The sequence below is a fragment of the Rhinoraja longicauda genome, chromosome 3, assembly GCF_053455715.1.
Source record: "Rhinoraja longicauda isolate Sanriku21f chromosome 3, sRhiLon1.1, whole genome shotgun sequence".
Classification (NCBI taxonomy): domain Eukaryota; kingdom Metazoa; phylum Chordata; class Chondrichthyes; order Rajiformes; family Arhynchobatidae; genus Rhinoraja; species Rhinoraja longicauda.
The window spans coordinates 14,377,570-14,400,999 of record NC_135955.1 but is presented as its reverse complement, the minus strand read 5'-3'; the positions used below and the strand labels follow the sequence as shown (position 1 = coordinate 14,400,999).

General features: G+C 47.8%; 2 protein-coding genes across 2 annotated transcripts; both read left to right on the top strand.

The window, feature by feature from the left end:
- The first annotated feature begins 7,260 nt into the window (after positions 1–7,260).
- Positions 7,261–21,133, top strand: lrpap1 (low density lipoprotein receptor-related protein associated protein 1). Its single transcript, XM_078432073.1, has 8 exons — positions 7,261–7,489; positions 10,442–10,586; positions 11,329–11,459; positions 12,122–12,242; positions 12,884–13,039; positions 13,530–13,612; positions 16,742–16,918; positions 21,040–21,133. The coding sequence occupies exons 1-8, from the start codon at positions 7,298–7,300 to the stop codon at positions 21,106–21,108; spliced, it is 1,074 nt and encodes a 357-aa protein (XP_078288199.1). The 5' UTR covers positions 7,261–7,297; the 3' UTR covers positions 21,109–21,133.
- A 6-nt stretch (positions 21,134–21,139) lies between these two features.
- LOC144612495 (profilin-3-like) lies at positions 21,140–23,121 on the top strand. The gene has a single exon (XM_078432076.1). The coding sequence runs from the start codon at positions 22,585–22,587 to the stop codon at positions 23,092–23,094; it is 510 nt and encodes a 169-aa protein (XP_078288202.1). The 5' UTR covers positions 21,140–22,584; the 3' UTR covers positions 23,095–23,121.
- Positions 23,122–23,430: the final 309 nt, after the last annotated feature.

The window sequence follows — 23,430 nt, the reverse complement described above, 5'->3', positions numbered from 1 at the left end:
TGGAGTAACTCAGTGGGCCAGGCAGCATCTCTGGAGAAAAGGAATAGGTGACGTTTCGTGTCGAGACCCTTGTGCAGACGGGACCCTTTTTTACTGTACGCCTGACAAACTAAACTAAACTAAAAACGAAACTATTAGTTACAAGATGAATTGATTTATTCGCAAAATGCTGGAGCAACTCAGCAGGTCGGGCAGCATCTCGGGAGAGAAGGAATGGGTGACGTTTCGGGTCGAGTCCCTTCTTCAGACTGAAGAAGGGTCTCGACCAGAAACGTCACCCATTCCTTCTCTCCCGAGATGCTGCCCGACCTGCTGAGTTACTCCAGCATTTTGCGAATAAATCGATTTGTTCCAGCATCTGCAGTTATTTTCTTATAGTTACAAGATGAATGCTTTTTTGCAAATTGGAAGAGGTTTAATAATATTATTTTATTAATAGATATTTGATATGGGGGGGACAGTTAATTATTTGAGAGTTCCCTGTATCTTTTCTTTGAAAGTATCTTTCTGTCTGCGGGTTCTGCCGGCGCTCCTGTACGGAGGGATGTCGGCAGCGACGCTGCACCAGAACTCCCCCGACTTGAGCTGGGAGTTGCTGCAATAGTGTGGGACGTCCGACAGCATGTCCTCGATGAAGATGTCCTCAGGAACGGGCAGGAAGACGCAGGAGTTGGGGCCGACCTTGCTGAACTTGGAGGCATTGGGGCGGCGGTGGGGGAAGCACTGGCTGTCCCCGTCCTCCTCCGCGGCCCAGCCGCCGCTGCTCCACCGCTGCTTAGGGGGCCGCCGGTGATACTTCCTGCGGGCCGCCACCACCTTCTTCCTGCTCTTGCCCTTCTCTGGCCTCTTGGGGGGAGACTTCGAGGGGAGAGCCTGGGTGGACAACAAGACAGGGAGGGGGAGGAGGAGGAGGAGAAGTCATAGAGTGATACAGCATGGAAACAGGCCCTTCGCCCGACTCACCCACACCGGCCAACACGTCCCAGCTACACCAGTCCCACCTGCCTGCGTTTGGTCCATATCCCTCCAAACCGGTCCTATCCATGCACCTGTCTAACTGCTTCTTAACCGTTGGGACAGTCCCAGCCACAACTACCTCCTATGGCAGCTTGTTCCATACACCCACCACCCTTTGTGTGAAAAGGTTACCCCTCAGATTCCTATTAAATCTTTTCCCCTTCACCTTGAACCTGTGTCCTCTGGTCCTCGATACACCTACTCTGGGCAAGAGACTCTGTGCATCTACCCGATCTATTCCTCTCGGGAGGGAGCAGTCAGTGATGGGCAGGCTGAAGACAGTTCGTCAGCCCGAGAGACCGCAAAGAGGGAGGTCACTGTACTGGTCATAGACCAAAAGTGCTGGAGTAACTCAGCGGGACAGGCAGCATCTCTGGAGAGAAGGAATGGTTGATGTTACGGGTTGACACCCTTCCTCATGAGTGTGCAAGATGTAGCTGTACCCTGGACCCTAAGTGTGCATGCTGTATCAATACACTGGACCGGGTGTGGAAGGTGTCTGTGCACTCTCCCTGGGTGTGCAAGGTGTGTTGGTATACTGGACCCTGTGTGCAAAGTGTGTAGTTACACTCACTCTGGGTGAGCAAGGTGTGATTGCCCTCACCATTGGTGTGCAAGGTGTGTCGGTACACTGAACCCTGTGTGTACATGGTCACCCTGGGTGGATAAGGCTTGTCACACTGGTGTGCAAGGTGAGTCAGTACACTAACACTGGTGTGCAAGGTGAGTCAGTACACTCACACTGGTGTGCAAAGTGTGATACACTGGGCCCAGAGTGTTCAAGGTGTGCCAATACACTCACCTTAGGTGTGTGTGATGTGTCGATACACTGATTGTGAGGTGTGCCAATACAATGGATGTGGGTGTGCAAGGTGTGTTAATACCCTCACCATGGTTGTGCAAAATATGTCGATACACCAGGTGAGTGAGGTGTCTCAGTACACTCACTGTGGGTGTGCAAGGTGTGTTAGTACACTGGACCCTGGGTGTACGAGGTGGGCTGATGCACTCACCCTGGCAATGCAATGTGTGTCGGTGCACCTTGCTGTGCAAGATGTGCTAATACACTGGACCCTGGGAGTGCACGGTGTGCTAATGCTCTCACCCTGGTGTGCAAGGTGTGTCAATATCCTCACACTGGTGTGCAAGGTGTGTAAATACCCTCATCGTGGTTGTGCAAGATATGTCGATACACCAGGTGAGTGAGGTGTCTCAGTACACTAGAATTACTAGGTTAATTCCCGGAATGGCGGGACTATCGTATGTTGAAAGACTGGAGCGACTAGGCTTGTATACACTGGAATTTAGAAGGATGAGAGGAGATCTTATCGAAACGTATAAGATTATTAAGGGGTTGGACATGTTAGAGGCAGGAAACATGTTCCCAATGTTGGGGGAGTCCAGAACAAGGGGCCACTGTTTAAGAATAAGGGGTAGGCCATTTAGAACTGAGATGAGGAAAAACTTTTTCAGTCAGAGAGTTGTGAATCTGTGGAATTCTCTGCCTCAGAAGGCAGAGGAGGCCAATTCTCTGAATGCATTCAAAAGAGAGCTAGATAGAGCTCTTAAGGATAGCGGAGTCAGGGGGTATGGGGAGAAGGCAGGAACGGGGTACTGATTGAGAATGATCAGCCATGATCACATTAAATGGCGGTGCTGGCTCGAAGGGCCGAATGGCCTCCTCCAGCACCTATTGTCTATTGTCTATTGACTATTAACTGTTCAGAAGCCTGATAACAGAGGAGAAAAAGCTATTCCTGAGTCTGGTGGTGCTCGCTTTCTGCCGGTCGGGAGCAGGGAGAAGGAGAGATGACCGGGGTAGGACAAGTCTGAATATGTTGGCTGTTTTCCCGAGGCAGCATGAAGTGTAGATGGAGTTAACGGCAGGGAATCTGTTGTGTGTGATGGACTGGGCTACATCCACATTTCCATTCTCATTATCAAGCATCCGTCCATGCTTGGAACACAAAGTGCTGGAGTAACTCAGCAGGTCTGACCACTGTGTTTCCCACCACTTTGTGTCCTACAGAAAGAATCCAACATTTGCAGTTCCTTATGCCTACATCCATCCATGCTCTTGCCATTTGACAACATTTTGCTCCATGGAGAGTAATCGGGTGCAAAAAAATGGTGAAAGGTAACACATAGATACAAGATGTGGGACTGGTATTGGACTAGGTGGGACCAGTGTAGATGGGGGCGTGTAGATGGGTGTGGGCAAGTTGGTCCGATGGGCCTGTTTCCACGTTGTATGACTTTCTGGCTCAGTGTTCGGGCAGGACCTGGTAGCATGGACAACCAGCTTGGCTTTGCATTAATGTGCATCCAATACTACCTGTCCCAGTGGAGAAGATACGTTGCAATCATGCGTCAAAGGCAGTATTATATCTATAAAGGAACGCACGGGAGGTGGGGGGGGGGGGGGGGCAAGGTCACCTAATGAAGTGTGACTGGGTGACTACAAGGTCTATCCCGCCTTGACCCTTGCAGACAGCGTGGCCTTACGTTGCTCTTGGCACTGGCGAGTCTCGCCCCGTCCCCGTCGCCGTAAGCCGCCTCGAGTTTACGCCAGGGTTTGCCTCTGGCCGCTTGCTTGTTGAGGTTCCTCCCGCCCGGGCTCATCTCTTCCCTGTCCCCGCACTCGGAGGCGGTGGACACCAAGTAGCCGGCGTCCTCTCCTCGGAACAGCCGAGCATCTGGGACCAAGCAAGCCTGGGCAACGTCGCACTGGAGAACCTCCATCCCTCTGGAGGTGGCCGACAACTTTGGGAGACTACTTCTTCCTCCTTCCTTCTTCCTTCCTCCTTCTTCTTCTCCTTCTGCCGGGAGGGAGATGGATCCGTGGACCGGCTTGTGATCTGGTGATTGTTTTTTCTCACATTGACTGGACGGGGCCCACCCAAGTCGTCCCTGAACGACGAGCTTCCTGGGCTAGAATCTGCCCCGAAACACCGACATTCTCAATTCGCCACAACTGTTTAGACTGGGTTCCAACACTATGGCAACAAGAATTAAATGAAATCTACGCTCGTCAACACAAAAGTTTTGGACGGTCGCTTGCTGGTGATAGTGAGGACTGATATATTCATCTCACCCACCCCCGTCAGATCCACCCAGCCTTTGGTGAACGCGTGTCAGTGAGCAATCTATTTCATCCAAAATGTATGGGTCGACTATGTTTCAGAGCGTGAGAGTGACTTCGATGCTGTATCGAAATTTCAACATCACATCTATTGTGATGGGGGCTTGGAACGCATTTGCCAGAGTGGTGGTGGTGGTGGTGGAGGAGGCAGGTACCACAGTGGCATTTAACAGGCACATGGAAGTCTAGCGAATAGACGGATACAGGCAGGCGAGATCAGTTTAACCGGGCATCATGTTCGACATAAACATTGTGGCCCAAAGGGGGCTGTTCCTGTGTTGTACTGTTCTATGTTCAATGTTCTAAAGGAGTGCTGGAATAGAGCACAGGTAGTTCTGTTATAACGCGGAAAAACTTTTTCAGTCAGAGAGTTGTGAATCTGTGGAATTCACTGCCTCAGAAGGCAGTGGAGGCCAATTCTCTGAATGCATTCAAGAGAGAGCTGGATAGAGCTCTTAAGGATATAGCAAATCACTTTATAAAGACAATTGTGTCGATGGGGGGGGGGGGGGGGGGGGGGAGAAGGGAGCGAAAGAGTTGAATTTAGTTTATTGTCACGTGTACCGAGGTACAGTGAAAAGCTTTTTGCTGCAAGCTAACCAGTCAGCAGAAAGACAATACACACGAATACAATCCAGTCGTCCACAGTGTACAGGTACAGGATAAAGGGAACAATGTTTAGTGCAAGATAAAATCCAGTAAAGTCTGATTAAAGGGTCTCGACCTGAAATGTCATCCATTCCTTCTTTCCAGAGATGCTGCCTGCCCCGCTGAGTTACTCCAGCTTTTTGCATCTATTCGGTTTAAACCACATCTGCAGTTCCATCCTACACAAAGTCTGATTAAAGTTCAATACACCATTTTTTAATGTAAAAATGTTACCCCTCAGATTCCTATTAAATCTTTTCCCCTTCACTCTAAACCTGTCCTCTGGTCCTCAATTCACCTGCTCTGGGTAAAGGATTTGGTGCATCTACCTAATCTATCCCTTTTATTATATTTTACACCTCTATAAGATTATCCCTCACCCTCCTGTGCTCCAAGAAATAGAGTCGCAGGCTACTCAACTTCATCCTATAGCTCAGACCCTTGGGTCCTGGCAACATCCTCGTAAATCTTCTCTGTGCTCTTTCCAGCTTGACATCTTTCTGGTGCCCAGAACTGAACACAATACTCGAAATGTGGCCTCACCAACATCTTATATAACTGCAACATGACCTCCCAACTTCTATACTCAATACATACATTCTACATAAGAATAATTCTTGTAACCGCAGCAGTGTGTGTCTATCTTCCGTGTAAACCAGCAGCTGCAGTTCCTAAGATGGGCTCAAAATGTTGGAGTAACTCAGCGGAACAGACGGCATCTTCTCAAACTCCTTTCAGATCTGTCATTACATCGACTCCCGACAACCGAAGACCAACGACATCAACTCCTGGTGCGGTGAGGATACGAACTGATCTATCTTGTTGATGACCCGTAGACTTTCCTTCACCCGACTTTGCTGGTTTTACCTTGCACTAAAATATATTCCCTTATCGTGCATTATACACTGTAAATGGCTTGATTGTAATCATGTATTAGACAATAGACAATAGGTGCAGGAGTAGGCCATTCGGCCCTTCGAGCCAGCACCACCATTCAATGTGATCATGGCTGATCATTCTCAATCAGTACCCCGTTCCTGCCTTCTCCCCATACCCCCTGACTCCGCTATCCTTAAGAGCTCTATCTAGCTCTCTCTTGAATGCATTCAGAGAATTGGCCTCCACTGCCTTCTGAGGCAGAGAATTCCACAGATTCACAATTCTCTGACTGAAAAAAGTTTTTCCTCATCTCCGTTTTAAATGGCCTACCCCTTATTCTTAAACTGTGGCCCCTTGTATTATCTTTCTGCTGACTGTTTAACATGGAACGAAAGCTTCTCACTGTACCTTGGTACACGTGACAAAAAACTAACCTGAACTGAACTCTGGATAGAATTGCCTGTTCCACTGAGTTACTCCATCATTTTGTGTGTAGCTTTGGGGTAAACCAGATTTTATCTTTGTTTGCTTTGTTGTCACCTTCTCCGACCTAACATTTTCCTTGAACCACATCTCTTTTGATGTCTCATTTTCCCATCGTATCTCTGTGTGTCCCTCTCCCCTGACTCTCCGTCTGAAGAAGGGTCTGGACCCGATACGTCTCCCATTCCTTCTCTCCAGAGATGCTGCCTGTCCCGCTGAGTTACTCCAGCATTCAAGATTCAAGAGATTCAAGATAGCTTTATTTGTCATCCAATATTGGACGAAATTCAGTCACCCACAGTCCAACAATAAAAGCATTAAATAGGCATTAAAATTACACAACCCCAAAAACACACAAAAAAAGAAACATCCATCAAAGAAACATCCATCACAGTGAGTCTCCTCCAGTCCTCTCCTCACTGTGATGGAAGGCCACAATGTCTTTCCCTTCTCCTGCTGTCCTCTCCCGCAGTCAGGTTGTTGTGGTTGCAGGCCGCGCCGGACGGTCCGCAGCGGGCCGGCCCAAGGCGAGTCCCAGCCGCTCCCGCAGCCTCCGAAGACGGCCGGCTCCGCCGATGATAAGTCCGATCCGGGCGGGCGAACATTTTGGGCCCGCTGCGGACCTTTCACCGTCCGGTGCGGCCTGGAACATGGCAAGTACGCAGCCTGACCGCAGGAGAAGACGGCAGGGGAAGAGAAAAGACATTCTGGCCTTCCATCACAGTGAGGAGGGGACTGGAGGAGACTCACTGTGATGGATGTTTCTTTTTTTTGTGTGTTTTGTGTTGGTTGGGGTTGTGTAATTTGCTTATTTTATTGCTCTTATTGTTGGACTGTGGGTGACGAAATCACGTCCAAAAGACTTGTTTTTTGGATGACAAATAAAGATATCCTGAATCCTTTATCCTGAATCCACATGTCTCGTTTCCACATGTTGTCACTCGAGTCGAGAGAGAGAGAGAGAGACACGATGGGGTGCAGCGTCGCGCTGCGACCTGCTGGTGGCGCTAAAGGGCGGCGCAAAGCCCGGTGGGAGTTGTAGTCCTGGAGAGGCGCCGCGCATGCGTGTTGCGGGCCCGCCCGGACCCGGTTGCCCTGGTGACGGCCGGGGGGAGCGTGACTGAGATCATGGCGGCGGCGGAGGGGAAGCGACGGCTCCGGGTTGTGCTGACCCTGCTGCTCCTCCTCGGCGGCTTCATCGCCGTCCGGCCCCAGGCAGCCGACAAATACTCGCGCCTCACCAACGAGGAGGCGGCGGCGGCCCCGGCGAAAGAGTTCAGGGTCGCCAAACTCAGCCAGGTGTGGGACAAGGCGCAGAGGGTGAGTGAGGGGGGGAGAGATGGGAGGGGGGAAGATGGGAGGGGGAGGGGGGGAAGATGGGAGGGGGAGGGGGGAAGATGGGAGGGGGGAGGGGGGGAAGATGGGAAGATGGGAGGGGGGAAGATGGGAGGGGGAAGATGGGAGGGGGGGAAGATGGGAGGGGGAAGATGGGAGGGGGAGGGGGGAAGATGGGAGGGGGAGGGGGGAAGAGGGGGGGAGGGGGGAAGATGGGGGAGGGGGGCGATGGGAGGGGGGGAAGATGGGAGGGGGGGAAGATGGGAGGGGGAAGATGGGAGGGGGGAGATGGGAGGGGGAGGGGGGGAAGATGGGAGGGGGAGAGATGGGAGGAGGGGAAGATGGGAGGGGGGAAGATGGGAGGGGGGAAGATGGGAGGGGGAAGATGGGAGGGGGAGGGGGGAAGATGGGAGGAGGGGGGAGGAGGGGAGGGGGAAGATGGGGGAGGGGGGGAAGATGGGAGGAGGGGAAGATGGGAGGGGGGAAGGTGGGAGGGGTGGGAGGAGGAGAGAGGGTGGGAGGAGAGTGGGAAGGGAGGTAGGAGAGAGTGGAGGGGGAGAGAGGGAGGGGAGGAGAGAGCAGAGGGGAAGATGGAGGAGGAGGGAGGGAGGAGGAGGAGGAGGGAGGAGATGGGAGGGAGGAGAGAGGGGGAGGGAGGAGGGGGAGATGGGAGGTAGAGGGCTAGAAGAGGGAGGAGTGGGGAGAGGGGGAGAAAAGGGAGAAGGAGGGGAGGGGAGAGGGAAACGATGGAGAGGGAGGGGAGGAGGAAGACTGGGAGGAGGGGGAAAGGGTGAGGGAAATGGGGAGGAGTAAGAGGTGAAGGGGTGGTGGGTGGGGACAAGGGAGGTTGCAAAAGGGGCGGAGGAGAAGGGAGGGGAAAGGGGAGGAGAGGGAATGAGGGGGGAATGGGGAGGGAAGTTTGCTAAAGAGGAAGGTGTGTTTGAGGTGGTGGGTTGAGTAGAGTTTGGGGGGAAGAGTGAAGGGAGGGGGAACCAGGGTAGGGGGAGCAGGACTACAAGGGTTGGGTGTGGGGTTGTGGGAATGTCAGTGGGAGAGGGGATGAGGGGACGAGGGGAAGTGGAGGTGGGATGGGTAATGCTGAGGAGTTGGGGTGGGGTCAATGAGGCTGGGGAGAGGAAGAGGGGTAGTGAGACTGCAGGGAGGACAGCGGTGAGGGTGAGTGAGCACGGCAGGCAGAGAGAAGCTGAGGGGGAGTGGGTAGGAGGTGTTGGGAAGTGGAGTGGGGGTATAAGGAAGAGGGGGGGAGTGGGGGTATAAGGAAGAGGGGAGTGGGGTGGGTGGAAGTGAGGGATAGGGGGAGTAGAGGTGTGGTTTGGGAGAAGGGGGGACTGGGGGGAGAGAGAGGAGGGTTTGGGAATTAGGAGGGGTGCAAGAGGTAATGGAGGGCAAGGAGTGGTTGGGGGAGAGGATGAGGCATTTCACTTAACTCAACCTGAACTGATGTACTTAAGCATTAATAATAATAATAATAATGCATTACATTTATATAGCGCTTTTCAAACACTCAAAGACGCTTTACAGGGATTACTAGAACATAGATAGATAAATAACTGTTCCATCTACCCCATTGGAGACTCTTGGACGCAACAAACTGTACCTCGTTCTGAACAGCTTACTCATGCACTGCCCAGATGTGTTTAAACTACTTGTGGTTTCTCCTTTCTGTCCCTGGGAGGTTGGTTTGCACTGAGGGTTTCCTGAGAGTCAGCAACTTATGACCAAGTCTTGCCTAATAGAGTGGGTTTGTTCAAAGTGAAATTCTGACCCAATCTCCGTGTTCACTGGAAGTGATAAGTTGGCCACTGCAGTGGCATTCGTAAGTGAGTGGGGAGTCTTTACTCTTGTTGTGTGACACACTTACTTCAGTCTATAGACAGTGAAGGTGAAATGGGGGCTGGTAAATAAAGATAAACATTTGATATTGCTTCAAAGGTTTTCTGACGCCTGGTTAACATTTTAAAAGATTAACCAGTGTCTTCAAGTTTTTTGCTATTTATTATTAACTGGAGCCGTATTTTGATAACCTACTAGTTGGCTATTGTTTTGTTTTAGAACATAGTAAAGAGCAGTCTAGCAACAGGCCCTCCGGCCCACGATAAAATATTCTATTAGCTATTCTCTACCTGCACATGATTCAGATCTTTCCATTCTCCTGTGCCAATTTAAAAGCCTCTTAAATGCCACTATCGTAGCCGCCTTCACCACCACCCAGGCAGCATGTTTGAGGCACCCACCACCCTCTGTGTAAAATTTAAAAATATGCCCCGTTCATCTTTCCCTGATGGAAAGGCAAATGCCTTAAAGCTATGACCTCTAGTCTGTGACATTTCTACCCTGAGGAAAAAGTTCTGAATGTCGGCGGAGCGGTAGAGTTGCTGCCTTACAACAAATGCAGCGCCGGAGACTCAGGTTCGATCCTGACTACGGGTGCTGTCTGTACGGAGTTTGTACGTTCTCCCCGTAACCTGCGTGGGTTTTCTCCGAGATCTTCGGCTTCCTCCCACACTCCAAAGACGTACAGGTTTGTAGATTAATTGGCTGGGCAAATGTAAAAACTGTCCCTAGTGGGTGTAGGATAGTGTTAATGTGCGGGGATCGCTGTGTGGCGCTGACCCGGTGGACCGAAGGGCCTGTTTCTGCGCTGTATCTCTAAATCTAAATCTAAAATCTACCCTTATTTTATAGGGAACCTATTATGATTTTATCTTTACCTATATCTGAGAACTTTAGCTCTTGGCGTGCTTGTCCTCTAGATTTATAAGCATCTCTCTGTCAGTCTTTCTATTAGGTGAAGTTTTTCTTACCTTCATTTTTGGCAGTGCACAGTGTTCATAATTGACTCTTAATTTACAGGTTATTTTTAATTGCAGCTCGGGATCCACTTACACTGAATGTTTCCTCTGTTTCTTCCCGCAGCTCCAACTGTCCCCAGTGCAGCTGGCAGAGCTGCACAGTGACCTGAAAATCCAGGAGAAAGATGAGCTCAACTGGAAGAAGCTGAAGGCTGATGGTTTTGATGAGGACGGTGAGAAGGAAGCGAGGATCCGTCGTAACTTCAACGGTAATACACTTGACATAGGTTTTGATTTCTGAACTCGCACTCTAGCCCTCCTCTTGCCCGAACTCACCTGTTTAGTTCAGGGGAGGGCATTAAATACTAACCATACCAGCGAGTCTATCAGTGGTGCTTTATTGTCGCATGTGCAAACTCACAGAGAAATACTTATCTTACATACAGTCCAGTAAAATATTGCCATGCCCAAGCACAATCCCCGATTAGTAAAGTGCACAGAAATAGTGCACTGAGACCATATGCAAGAGGCGCCAGGTTTTGATGCCATTTTCAAAGACCAGTCCATGCTCTAGGTGTTATCAACGGTGCCCAATCCAGACAAGCCCCAGGCTGCTGCAAGGCTTCCAGCCATTGCCTTCCTTAGGATTGCCTAGCGAACCATCATCCCTTTCCTTGCCGCCACCTTCGTGCCCTGGGGGCATCTCCCACAACCGAGGGCCAGACCCCGGTTCCCTCTGCCAGCCTTGCTTCTCGCGTCTGTCATAACCGGCTTCATCCTCTCCAGTCTGGTCTTCGGGGGACGTGAAAGGGGCCAGCTCGGCGGCTTCCCCATTACAGGCCGCGGCCTACCAGGTCTTTGTGTATCCGTCGCGGGGAACGAACGGGGCAACCTTTTCACTCGGTAAGAGTTCTACTGACTGGGCCAGCGCTGATACAGCTCATCCCGGGTTCTTCAGCTAAAGTAATATAGTTTAACGAGTAACCTCTGTCATTATACTTTTCCATACAGTTATCCTCACAAAGTACAAACTCGATGGGCGAATGAAAACCATGCCTTCAGAATCCAATTACCTCAGAGAATTGGGAGATTCCGAAAACGATGTATTCGATGATCCAAAACTAGAAAAATTATGGAATAAGGTTGGTACGGATTTAAGGCTTTCTGAATTAAAAGTGTAACAATGCATGTTTAAAGTATTAATGGCAACTTAAAGAATTGAGAAATTGAGCAGCCTGGTAACAGCTGGGAAGGAACAGTCCCTGAATCTGGAGGTGTGTGTTTTCACACTTCTGTACCTCTTGTCTGATAGGAGAGGGGAGAAGAGGGAGTGATTGGGGTGAGACTGGACCTTGATTCTGCTGGTGACCTTGTCGAGGCAACATGAAGTGTAGATGGTCAATGGAGGGGAGGTTGGCTTCTGTTATGGTCTGGGCTGCTTCCTTCACAGTGCATTATAATTTCTGTGAAGCAGCTGACTATAACTAAAGAAGCTGCGATGGGTGAGAAGGATCAGGCTAATTAGTAATATGCACTTAAATAAAGAAGCTGATAGTTTAAGTTTAGACAATAGGTGCAGGAGTAGGCATTCGGCCCTTCGAGCCGGCACCGTCATTCACCGTGATCATGGCTGATCAGTACCCCGTTCCTGCCTTCTCCCCCTATCCCTTGACCCCGCTATCATTAAGAGCACTAATAGCAATGGCTTAAACCTGAATTCTTTCAAGAGTAAATATTTTGTAGATAAATTTCACAGAGCAGCAGTGCCTGCGTTGCCACTTTTAACTCTTGGACTTCTTGATAGGCAATAACATCGGGGAAATTTGACGATGAAGAAGTTCAGAAACTGCGCCGTGAGTTTCTGCATCACCAGGACAAGATTCAGGAATATCACATCCTGAGGGAGACTGTCAGCAGGAGTGAAGGTATCGCAATAAAATCCATTAGTTAAGCAGCATGACTACCCGCTGAGTCATTTATAACAAAAGCAATGATTGTTTTATGATTGGTATTTCATTTGTAACTTAGTTTTGAGGTGATATTTAAAATTGAAAACTCAGAACAGAGAAGACCCAAGTTAAAGCAAGAGAAGTGTAAAAAGTAAGATAAGATTACTTTTATGCAATGCTACCCATAGGCACAGGGTTACGAGCACAATTGTGAAGGAGTTTTTTTCCTATAAAAAATACAAAGTTGTGCCACTTAAAATCCGTTAAAGTCAAATAAGATTACCTCGCACAAGGAAAAAATTAGTCGAACATATGAAGAAAATATTAAGGAGTATTAAAAAATAATGGGGAGAAAGGATTCAAGTATGTTGTTTTGGAAGTCGCTCAGCAAATTTGACCCTATATCATAAGATCATAAGTGATAGGAACGGAATTAGGCCATTCTCCCCATTAAGTCTACTCTGCCATTCAATCATGGCTGATCTATCTCTCCCTCCTAACCCCATTCTCCTGCCTTCTCCCCATAAGCTCTGGCACCTGCACTAATAGTGATGTGCAGTGATTTGTACTCTGGGTGGTATGTTTTATTGTAAGTGAAGTGAGCTCTTTTCTCACAGACATACATCAGAACGCGATCAGCCCTGGTGAAGCCCATATCAAGGAAGATTTGCTCCACACCAAGCACGCAGAGTTGAAGGACAAGCACCGTAATGTCCAAGAAAGTTTTGGGCGTTTGCGCAAACTTATTCACCAAGGCTACGACGAGGACAGTGGTAAGATTCCATAAGACAAACATAGCAGCAAAATTGGGCCATTCGGCCCATCGAGTACTCCCCCATTCAATCATGACTGATCTACTTTTCCCTCCCATCTCCATTCTCCTGCCTTCTCCCCGTAACATTTGACGACCTTACTAACCAAGAACCGGTCAATCTCCACTTTAAAAATACCCAATGAGGTCCTCCAATGCTGTCAGTGACAATGAATTCCACCGATTCACCATCCTCTGGCTAAAATTCTCCCTCAACTCCATTCCAAAGATACGTCCTTTTATTCTGAGGCTGTGCCCTCTGGTCCATGGCTCTCCCTCTACTATAAACATCCTCTCCGCATCCACTCTATCCATGCCTTTTATTATTCAGTAGGTTTCAAAGTGATCCCCCTTCATTCTACCAAACTTCAGCGAGTACAGGCCCAGAGCCATGAAACACTCCTTTGTGATTGTGAAATTTGTTTGAATAATAGTATTTATTTTCTACGCAGAATTTTCTGAACCTAAAGTTCTTGAGCTGTGGGATATGGCCAAACAGTCAAATTTCTCACATGATGAACTGGATTCCATTAAGGTAAACCAACCTATTGGCGGGGTGGGGGGGACATTAGGGACTGCAAATGCAGGGATCTGGAGGAATAAACAGCCTGCTGGAATAATGTAGCGGGCCAGGCAGCGTCTGTGGAGGGAAAGGATATAAACATAGCACAAAAAGTAAGGAAATTTGTGTTTGGTAGATTATTTCTTTGTTGTAACAATGCTTCTTGGCAATAAATCTTATACCGTTGGAAAGCCTGTTTATTTCCCTTTTAAATGGTGCCACATTTGTAAGGAACATGCATTTGTGGGATGAGCAGCAGAGCTGAGTATGTGGGTTGCGCCCATGAAAAATCTGCCAAATCTTCTCTGCCAATGCCAAACAGCTTATTCTGCCATTGACTCTTGTTCGGTGTTGTTTGGTGGATTGGATGATTGAAGTCTGAAGAAACAAGACATATTGGCAATTTAACAATTTATTCATTTAATAAACAGGAGCCTCAGTAGCGTGTGGAAGAACCATACACAGCCACAACAGCCTGGCACCTCCTCCTCATGCTGGTCACCAGCCTGGTCACACACTGTTATGGGATGGCATCCCATTCTTCAACCAGCATTTGTCGCAAGTCAGCCAACGTGGTTGTGTTGGTCACTCTGGCACGAACAGCACGCCCAAGCTGATCCCACAAGTGTTCAATGGGGTTGAGGTCAGGACTGCTGGCAGGCCATTCCATCCTCTCCACTCCCAAATTCTGGAGGTAGTCTCTGAGAAACCCTGCTCTGTGGGGGCGAGCATTGTCATCTTGGAGGATAGAGTTCGGTCCCAGACTGTGGAGATATGGGATTGCCACTGGTTGCAGAATCACATCTCGATATCTCTCTGCATTGAGATTGCCTCCAATGATGACAAGCCTCGTTTTTCCAGTGAGGGAGATGCCGCCCCACACCATCACACTGCCTCCACCAAAAGATGTTACTCTATTGGTGCAGCAATCAGCATAGCGTTCTCCGCGTCTTCTCCACACTTTGACCCTATGATCCAACTGCCGTAGGCAGAATCTGGACTCATCGCTGAACATAACGTTCCTCCACATGTTCAGGTTCCAGTGCACGTGTTGCCGACACCAGCGCAAACGGGCCTGACGGTGAAGGGCAGTCATGGCAGGCCTCCTGGCAGCCCTATGAGACCAGAGATTGGCTGCCTGCAGTCTGTTCCGAATTGTCTGGGCAGAGAGCCGTCGGCCATATCGTCCTGCAAACCTTGACTGCAAATCTGTAGAAGACAGTCTACGGTTCCTAAGTGCTGACAGGGTGAGGAAACGGTCTTCTTCGGGTGTCGTCTTCTTGGGACGCCCACTTCGCGGCCTGTCTCTGACATCCCCTGTTATATGGAACTTGGCCTTCACTTTGGAGATGGTACTAGGGCTCACTCCAAATAATGCCGCAACTTGGTTTTGCGGAACACCAGCTTGAAGTTGCCCTATCGCACGGGCCCTATCCAGATCAGTCAAATGTGGCATGCCGATTCTTGGAGCAGACACCTACTGACCACTGTAGCAGGGCCCATGCTCACAGATGCTGCCAATCAGGTGCCAATCAGGCACCTGATTGTCAGCACCTGGGGGTACCAGAAGCTCAAAACAAGAGTCAATAGCAACAGCAGAATAAGCTGTTTGGCATTGGCAGAGACGATTTGGCAAATTTTTCATGGGCGCAACCCATATACTCAGCTCTGCTGCTCATCCCACAAATGCATGTTCCTTACAAATGTGGCACCATTTAAAAGGGAAATAAACAGGCTTTCCAATGGTATAAGATTTATTGCCAAGAAGCATTGTTACAACAAAGAAATAATCTACCAAACACAAATTTCCTTACTTTTTGTGCTATGTTTAGGTTGGTATTGGAATGGGGGAGATTTAAGAGGGCCCCTGGGCTATGTTATCACTCAGAGCGTAGTATGTAGTTGGAATTGACTGCAAAGAAAGCTATCGAAGTGGACACAATTATGACTTAAAAATCATTTGGACATGTATATGGATAGGAAGGATGTTAAAGGGATATGGGCTAGATACGGGCAAATGGGGCATGCTCAGTATGTCAACTTGCTTGGCAATGACACTGGGCTGAAGGTCCCAATTCTGTGCTGTACAGCTCTGTGACTATGAATTGCCTTATTGATTCCTCGGCTAGCCATTTAGTCTGCTAGATGGCAAATGTGTTTGAGGAGCCCAGCGGTTCAAGACAAGATGTGGTCACTTTTTATATGTGTGGGAAAAATAAAGAGGTAGCTGAGGGCTCCCAGAAGAGACCAAAGCCTTGGTCCAGCCTCCGTAAGAGAATGATTGCATTCTCTGCAACGCAGCATTCCACAGTACAGGCATTCCCTGACTTACGTAATAGACGACTTACATAACCTCGCATTTACAAAGCGATTCTTTAAGCCTACTGCTTCATTTCCGAGGTGCACGTCTCAGTAGCAGTGCACTACTAGGCATGCGGCCGTTTCCGCAACTCAATCGGCTGTTCTTGTGAATGCTACGGCGTGGTCTCTGCGCCGGAGTCCCCACATAGTCTCTTAAAGTACGAATACTGCCGGGCGGCACAGTGGCACAGCCGTAGAATTGCTACCTCAAGACGCCAGAATTCCAGATTTGATCCTGACTGCGTTTGTACGTTCTTCCTGTGACAACGTGGGTTTCCTCCGGGTGCTCCGGTTTCCTCCCACACTCCAAAGAAGTGCAGATTTATAGGCTGATTGGCTTCAGTAAAATTCTAAATTTCCTCTATTGTGTAGGATAGTGCTAGTGTATGGGGCGATCAGTGGGCTGAAGGGCCTGTTTCCGCACTATATCTTTAAAGTCTAAATAATAGTAAATTCGCCAGTGTGCATTAGCACTTTGTTTCTGACATGCATAACATCTTCCTTACACGAGGGGCCGCGGGACTTAACCCTCAGGTCAGTTTGGGCCCGTCTGTACTGCATCTGCTTCCAGACCTGTAAGCTTGGTGCGTGAGGAAAGCTACAGACTATTAGCAGATGAAATGAAGTTGAGAGGAAATAGCTGGACTGACTTTTCTGCCTTGTGCTGTTGCTGCATTCAGAGCAGTTTGAGCTCGTGGATCTGGAACAGCAGCACATTTAACCTTTGCTTTCTGGCCACAGGAGGAGCTGAAACACTTTGAGGTGAAGATTGAGAAGCACCATCATTATCAGGAGCAGCTGGACCTATCCCACCAGAAGCTAAAACACGTGGAAAGTATTGGAGACAAGGAACATCTATCTCGAAACAAAGAAAAGTATAAAATGCTGACAGAAAAAACTAAAGAACTCGGCTACAAGGTAAATTAGTCCCTTTTGTCTGCTGGATCTCCTGGTTGCTAACTATTTCATCCCATACTGACCTTTCTGCCCTGGGCTTCCTCCATTGTCACAGTGAGGTCACATGCAACCTGGAGGAACAGTGCCTCATATTTTGCTTGGGTAGCTTCCAACCCAACGGTATGACCTCCAAAAGTAGGACCTCAAAGGTAATAATCTCTGGATTACTACCAGTGCCACGTGCTAGTCAGAGTAGGAATAGGAGGATATTTCAGATTAATACGTGGCTTGAAAAATGGTGCAAGGGGGAGGGATTCAAATTTCTAGGACATTGGAACCAGTTCTGGGGGAGGTGGGACCAGTACAAACAGGACGGTCTGCACCTGAGCTGGAGTGGAACCAATGTCCTTGGGGGAGTGTTTGCTAGTGCTGTCGGGGAGGATTTAAACTAATGTGGCAGGGGGATGGGAGCATGAGCAGAGACAGAGGGGTGTAAAATGAGGGTAGAAGCAATAGGTAGCAAGGTGAAAAGTAAAAGTGGCAGGCAGACAAATCCAGGGCAAAAATCAAAAAGGGCCACTTTTCAACATAATTGTATAAGGGGTAAGAGTGTTGTAAAAACAAGCCTGAAGGCTTTATGTCTCAATGCAAGGAGTATACGTAATAAGGTGGATGAATTAAATGTGGAGATAGTTATTAATGATTATGATATAGTTGGGATTACAGTGAGGTGTTGAGGTGGATAGAGAATTGGTTGGCGGACAGGAAGCAAAGAGTAGGAATAAACGGGTCCTTTTCGGAATGGCAGGCAGTGACTAGTGGGGTACAGCAAGGCTCAGTGCTGGAACCCCAGTTATTTACAATATATATTAATGATTTGGACGAGGGAATTGAATGCAATATCTCTAAGTTTGCGGATGATACGAAGCTGGGTGGCAGTGTTAGCTGCGAGGAGGATGCTAGGAGGCTGCAGAGTGACTTGGATAGATTAGGAGAGTGGGCAAATGCATGGCAGATGCAATATAATGTGGATAAATGTGAGGTTATCCACTTTGGCGGCAAGAACAGGAAAGCAGAGTATTACCTGAATGGTGGCCAATTAGGAAAAGGGGAGATGCAACGTGACCTGCGTGTCATGGTGCACCAGTCATTGAAAGCAAGCGTGCAGGTGCAGCAGGCAGTGAAGAAAGCGAATGGTATGTTAGCATTCATAGCAAGAGGATTTGAGTATAGGAGCAGGGAGGTTCTGCTGCAGTTGTACAGGGCCTTGGTGAGACCGCACCTGGAGTATTGTGTACAGTTTTGATCTCCTAATCTGAGGAAAGACATTCTAGCCTTAGGGTGAGTACAGAGAAGGTTCACCAGATTGATCCCTGGGATGGCAGGACTTTCATATGAAGAAAGACTGGATAGACTAGGCTTATACTCGCTGGAATTTAGAAGACTGAGGGGGGATCTTATTGAAACATATAAAATTCTTAAGGGGTTGGAGAGGCTAGATGCGGGAAGATTGTTCCTGATGTTGGGGAAGTCCAGAACCAGGGGTCACAGCTTAAGGATAAGGGGGAAGTCTTTTAGGACCGAGATGAGAAAACATTTCTTCACACAGAGAGTGGTGAGTCTGTGGAATTCTCTGCCACAGAAGGTAGTTGAGGCCAGTTCATTGGCTATATTTAAGAGGGAGTTAGATGTGGCCCTTGTGGCTAAAGGGATCAGGGGGTATGGAGAGAAGGCAGGTACAGGTTACTGAGCTGGATGATCAGCTATGATCATATTGAATGGCCGAATGGCCTACTCCTACACCTATTTTCTATGTTTCTATGTTAACATTTAATTCTCCAATATTAGATTCTCACTACCCCCCCCTCCCACATTCCTTCCCCTGTGCCCCAACTGGACGTCCACCCACTCTCACCCTTTTGGCTGCACAATCCACAACTCTTCAAACCTGGCTTACACCTTTCTTTCTTATCTCTGGCCTTTGTTCCAACCATCTTCCGACCAAAACCCCTCTCACCATTGTCCACCTATTACCTACCACACTTTGTCCTGCCCTTCCCCCTTTACTTCTCTTCCCCCTGGCTACAATCAGAAGAAAGGTCTTGACCCGAAACATCACCTATTCACGTTCTCCAGAGATGCTGCCTGACTTGCAGCACTTTGGTCTTTTGTGTATTAACCAGCATCTGCAGTTCCTTGTTTTCACAACAGCGTGTTCTGTTAAGAATCCAGTGAAATGTTAGATGCAGGGAGGGCTTTCGCCTTGGCTGAGGAGACCGGAGACAGTGCTTGCAATCCCGGGTTAAAGGCTGGGCTGCTCACGTCTGAGATGAGGATAAATTTGTTCTTTCAGGGGATGATGCACATTTGGAATTCTCCACCGTGGAGGCTGTGGAGCCTCTGTCATTGAGTCCCAAAAGAGACAGATAGATTCCTGAGCATTGAGGGATACGGAGAGAGTGCTGGAAATTGGCTCCGAAGAGCATTATCAGCCTTGACCTTGATGAGTGGCAGCACAGACTCGACGGGTTGGATGCCCTATTCCTGCACCAACCTCTTGGGTCCTTATTAAAAAGAGCCTTTACGAACTGCTGCAATCTAAAAGATCAAAATTACAGCAAGGTCTCTGAATAAAAGGGCAATTATTTCTCACGGGAAAAATGCAGAAAGTAAAGGAATATTACGCAGATCAATTTGTGCAAAAATTAATCGGGCGCTTACAATCGTGCTGTCTCCAGCTGTTAGTGATGGGAGAGCTACCTAATCATCTCTCTGCTGATCAGGACCTGTGGTCTTGCAGTTTATAACCAATTTTAGTGGACTTTAGATGTATTATTGTTTGTGCTGTTGGAGGGCCAGATCAATCAATGCAATTTGGAGACTCTTATTTGATTAAACTAGCGGGTTTCTGTTTTAACAAGTCTATTTAACACCAAAGTCGGAAATTATCTGGTGTTTGGAGTGAGCACCCTCATGAAGCAGGGAGTGGAAAAGAGATCGCTGATGCTTCCATTGGGCCCATGCTTGCATCCAGCAGAGTCATATCACGAGGCCAAGGCCTTTGGCCCAACTCATCCATGCCCCATTTAAGCTGGTCCCATTTGCCTGCTTTTGACCCGTATATCCCTCTAAACCTTTCCTATCGATGCACCTGCCCCAATGTCTTTTAAATACTGATGCGCAGATCATCTAGGTTTTTCTTTTCAAGGCTAAAAGTTGTGAGTTCTGGAAATCTGTGATTGAAAAGATTCGATCGACAGCGTCTGTAGAGAATAGAGCAGTTAATGCTTCAGATCGGTGACTGTTACACGTCATCTACCTGAAATGTTAACACTGCTTCTGTTTACAACATTTGATCAGAGTTATCGAGTCTTTGCAACATTTCCTGTTAGCCTTCGGGATGTGAGATGGGATTACTTCCCAGCTCTTCCTTGATTTAGACTTTAGAGAGACAACACGGAAACAAATCACCGAGTCATCACCGACTGTGATCACCCCGTATGCTAGCGCTGTTCTATACACTAGGGACTATTTTACCAAAGCAAATTAACCTACAAACCTCTATATCTTCGGAGTGTGGGAGGAAATCGGAGCACCTAGAGGAAACCCAGGTGGTCTCAGGTACAACATACTAACTCTATACAGACAACACCCGTAGTTAGGATCAAACTTGGGTCTCTAGCGCTGTAAGGCAGCATCTCTACCATTACTCCACTGTGCCACAGCTGATGTGGACCCAAGTTCGATCCTGACTACAGGTACTGTCTGTACGGAGTACGTTGTATCTATCTTTCCCTCTCAACCCCATTTTCCTGCCTTTTCTCCAAAACCTTTGACACCCTTCCTAATCAAGAACCTGTCAATCTCCGCTTTAACAATATCTAATGATGGCCTCCACAGCTGCCTGTGGCAATGAATTCCACAGATTCACCACCCTCTGGCTAAAGAAATCCCTCCTTATCTCCTTTCTAATGGTATGTCCTTTTATCCTGAGGATAAGTGACGCTTAAGTGTCAGAAAACTGTCCACAATGTAAGGATGGTTGGCAGATGATGTGAAAATTTAGTAATGAACAGCAGTGATCTTTTTGAATTGTACACTATTTGCTAAATATTCATTCTCAAACGGTCTTGGTGTTTTAGGTAAAAAAGCATATGCAAGATCTTCTGGCCAGACTCTCAAGGGGAGGACTGAACCACAATGAGTTGTGACTCTCCTGTTACATCCCCCCTGTCGTATAGTTGGGTGCAGGTGGAACCCTGCAGCAGAGATAAGTACCAAATAATCATTAATCACTGGTTCAACCAGCACTCAGATTTTTCGATAATTGTCTTTTGTGCAAATTGTTGAAGCTACTGGAATGTAACCCAGCAGCACACTAGATTCATGCTGATGACAAGTTGCTGATGAAAAGAATTTACAAGATCTGTGTTATCAAACGCACCATCTCTTTTTAATCAAAATCACTGATTTCTGAACCTTCTGTACAATTATTTTTGTAGATGGCTGACTTTTGGTTTCAATCAATAATTGGGTCTGAGTGAACGAACAGATGTAGAGTGCTCAACTCGGCTTTGTCTCAGTAACTGAGTTGATGAACTGAAACACGTTAAATCAAGTGATGCACCTTTCAAATTGCAGCTTATCCACGACATGGTATTATTTCCCAAGCAATCTCTGACATTCACAAAGGGGGCAGGATCAATATTTCCTTTGAAGCTACAACCTCTGGGCTATGAGCTTTCATCTGAATCTCTTAAGTCCAGTCGCTATCAAATTGTACCATTTTGTCATCTTTTCCAGCACCTTTACTTCTCAAATGCCATAATAACACATCCTTGGTTACTCACTATGCCTTTACTTACAGATATGGAAGATCCTGATAACACAAGGCTCCGTCTCTACCGAGCAACAGGTAGTCATGCAAGTAGTCAGAATGTGGCTCAGTATCCAAGCATCATTTATCTTCCCTCATTCTCATGCTCCGTGTTTTTTAAAAAAAACTCACATTATCAGAACGTCTGTCCAAGATCAAATCTTAAATGATTTCCAGTTTCCTCTGGATTAACGTTGGAAAGATCGCTCTCATCATTTCTCGCTTCCTTTCCCTTCCCATTAGACTTTCCTCATCCACTATTTCTTAGAGTGTCACCAAGTGGGTCCGACCAAAGAAAGGTGCTAAATATAGACCATTGGGACAGTGCAGAGGCAATGTATGAAGTATAAAGAGAAAACACTGCAATTACTCTGACTGCAATTTGATAGCCAAGAGTGGCAAGATAATGGAGTACGGCCTGATTGCACCCTCTTTATTCCAAGATCTCTTCCATGGCCGTACACTCTTCTTCCTCATTTGCACCGTTGTAGACCACCTACAATTGTCCCTGGGCCTCCTGTATAAAATGCTCATCCTTGCAACTCAATGCACTTGATCTTCCCTGTCTCTGTAACCTTCCTAACTCCCAGGGAATTCCAAAGCGGTAGATGGGCTTATCAACATCTCTTCTGATTTCCAGACTTGGGAAGGTGCAAACATGAGGGAATGACTCACAGTGAAAAGTGAAAGCCAAGTGTATATATATGATATGATATGATATGACTCTGGGTATGGTGGAAAACCTCCCAGCACAGTGCTTGTGTTGTAAAGACAGTGTCATAAAAGCTTGCATGACATCAACGTTTGCCCTATGCTGAGCCTTTTGGTTGAGTGCTTCATTTCCCAGCCTTCCCCATGTCCAAGCACCTCGTTCCTTCAGTTGATAACAGGCGGTGAAGCAATGTTGGACTGGAAAGCATACGTGGCGGCTGTCCTACAAGACAGCACTATTGCGGACATTGCAATTGTCGGATGCACCCCCAAGAACAAATCCATCTGGGCATGCAGTAGCGATGGTGTCTTTGGCCAGATTACATCCCAGGAGGTTGAAGTGATCATCGACACAGACAGGAAGTCTATCCTCCAAAACGGCATATCCATTGGCGGGAAAAAGTATTCCATCATCCGGGATAACATGCTATTGGAAAATGATCCTTCCATGGATATCAGGACACTGGGTAATGAGGGGATGAGCATTTGTATTGGGAAATCTTCCAAAGCCTTAATGATTCTGATGGGCCAGAAAGGAGTTCATGGAGGTGTCATCAACAAGAAGATGCATGACATGGTGGACTTTCTCAGTAGAAATGGCAACATTTAAATGGTCAAATATGAAATAAAGCTGATGACCCAGTAAATTGGTGTGGACAAATTTTCTTACTTTGTGATTAGACGGGAAAATGCTAATTTTCAAGTGTTTCAAGGATCTTCAGTGTGCAAATTCAATGGGAGTTTAGTTTATAACAATTCGGCAGTGGAAGCTTCTGACAATGCTGTGAATGGAACGGTGGCACAGAGGTAGAGTTGCAGCCTTATAGCGCCAGAGACCCAGTTTCAATCCTGACTACGGGTGCTGTCAGTATGGAGTTTGGAGGTTCTCCCCTTGACCTGCGTGGATTTTCTCCAGGAGCTTTGGTTTCCTCCCACACTCCAAAGA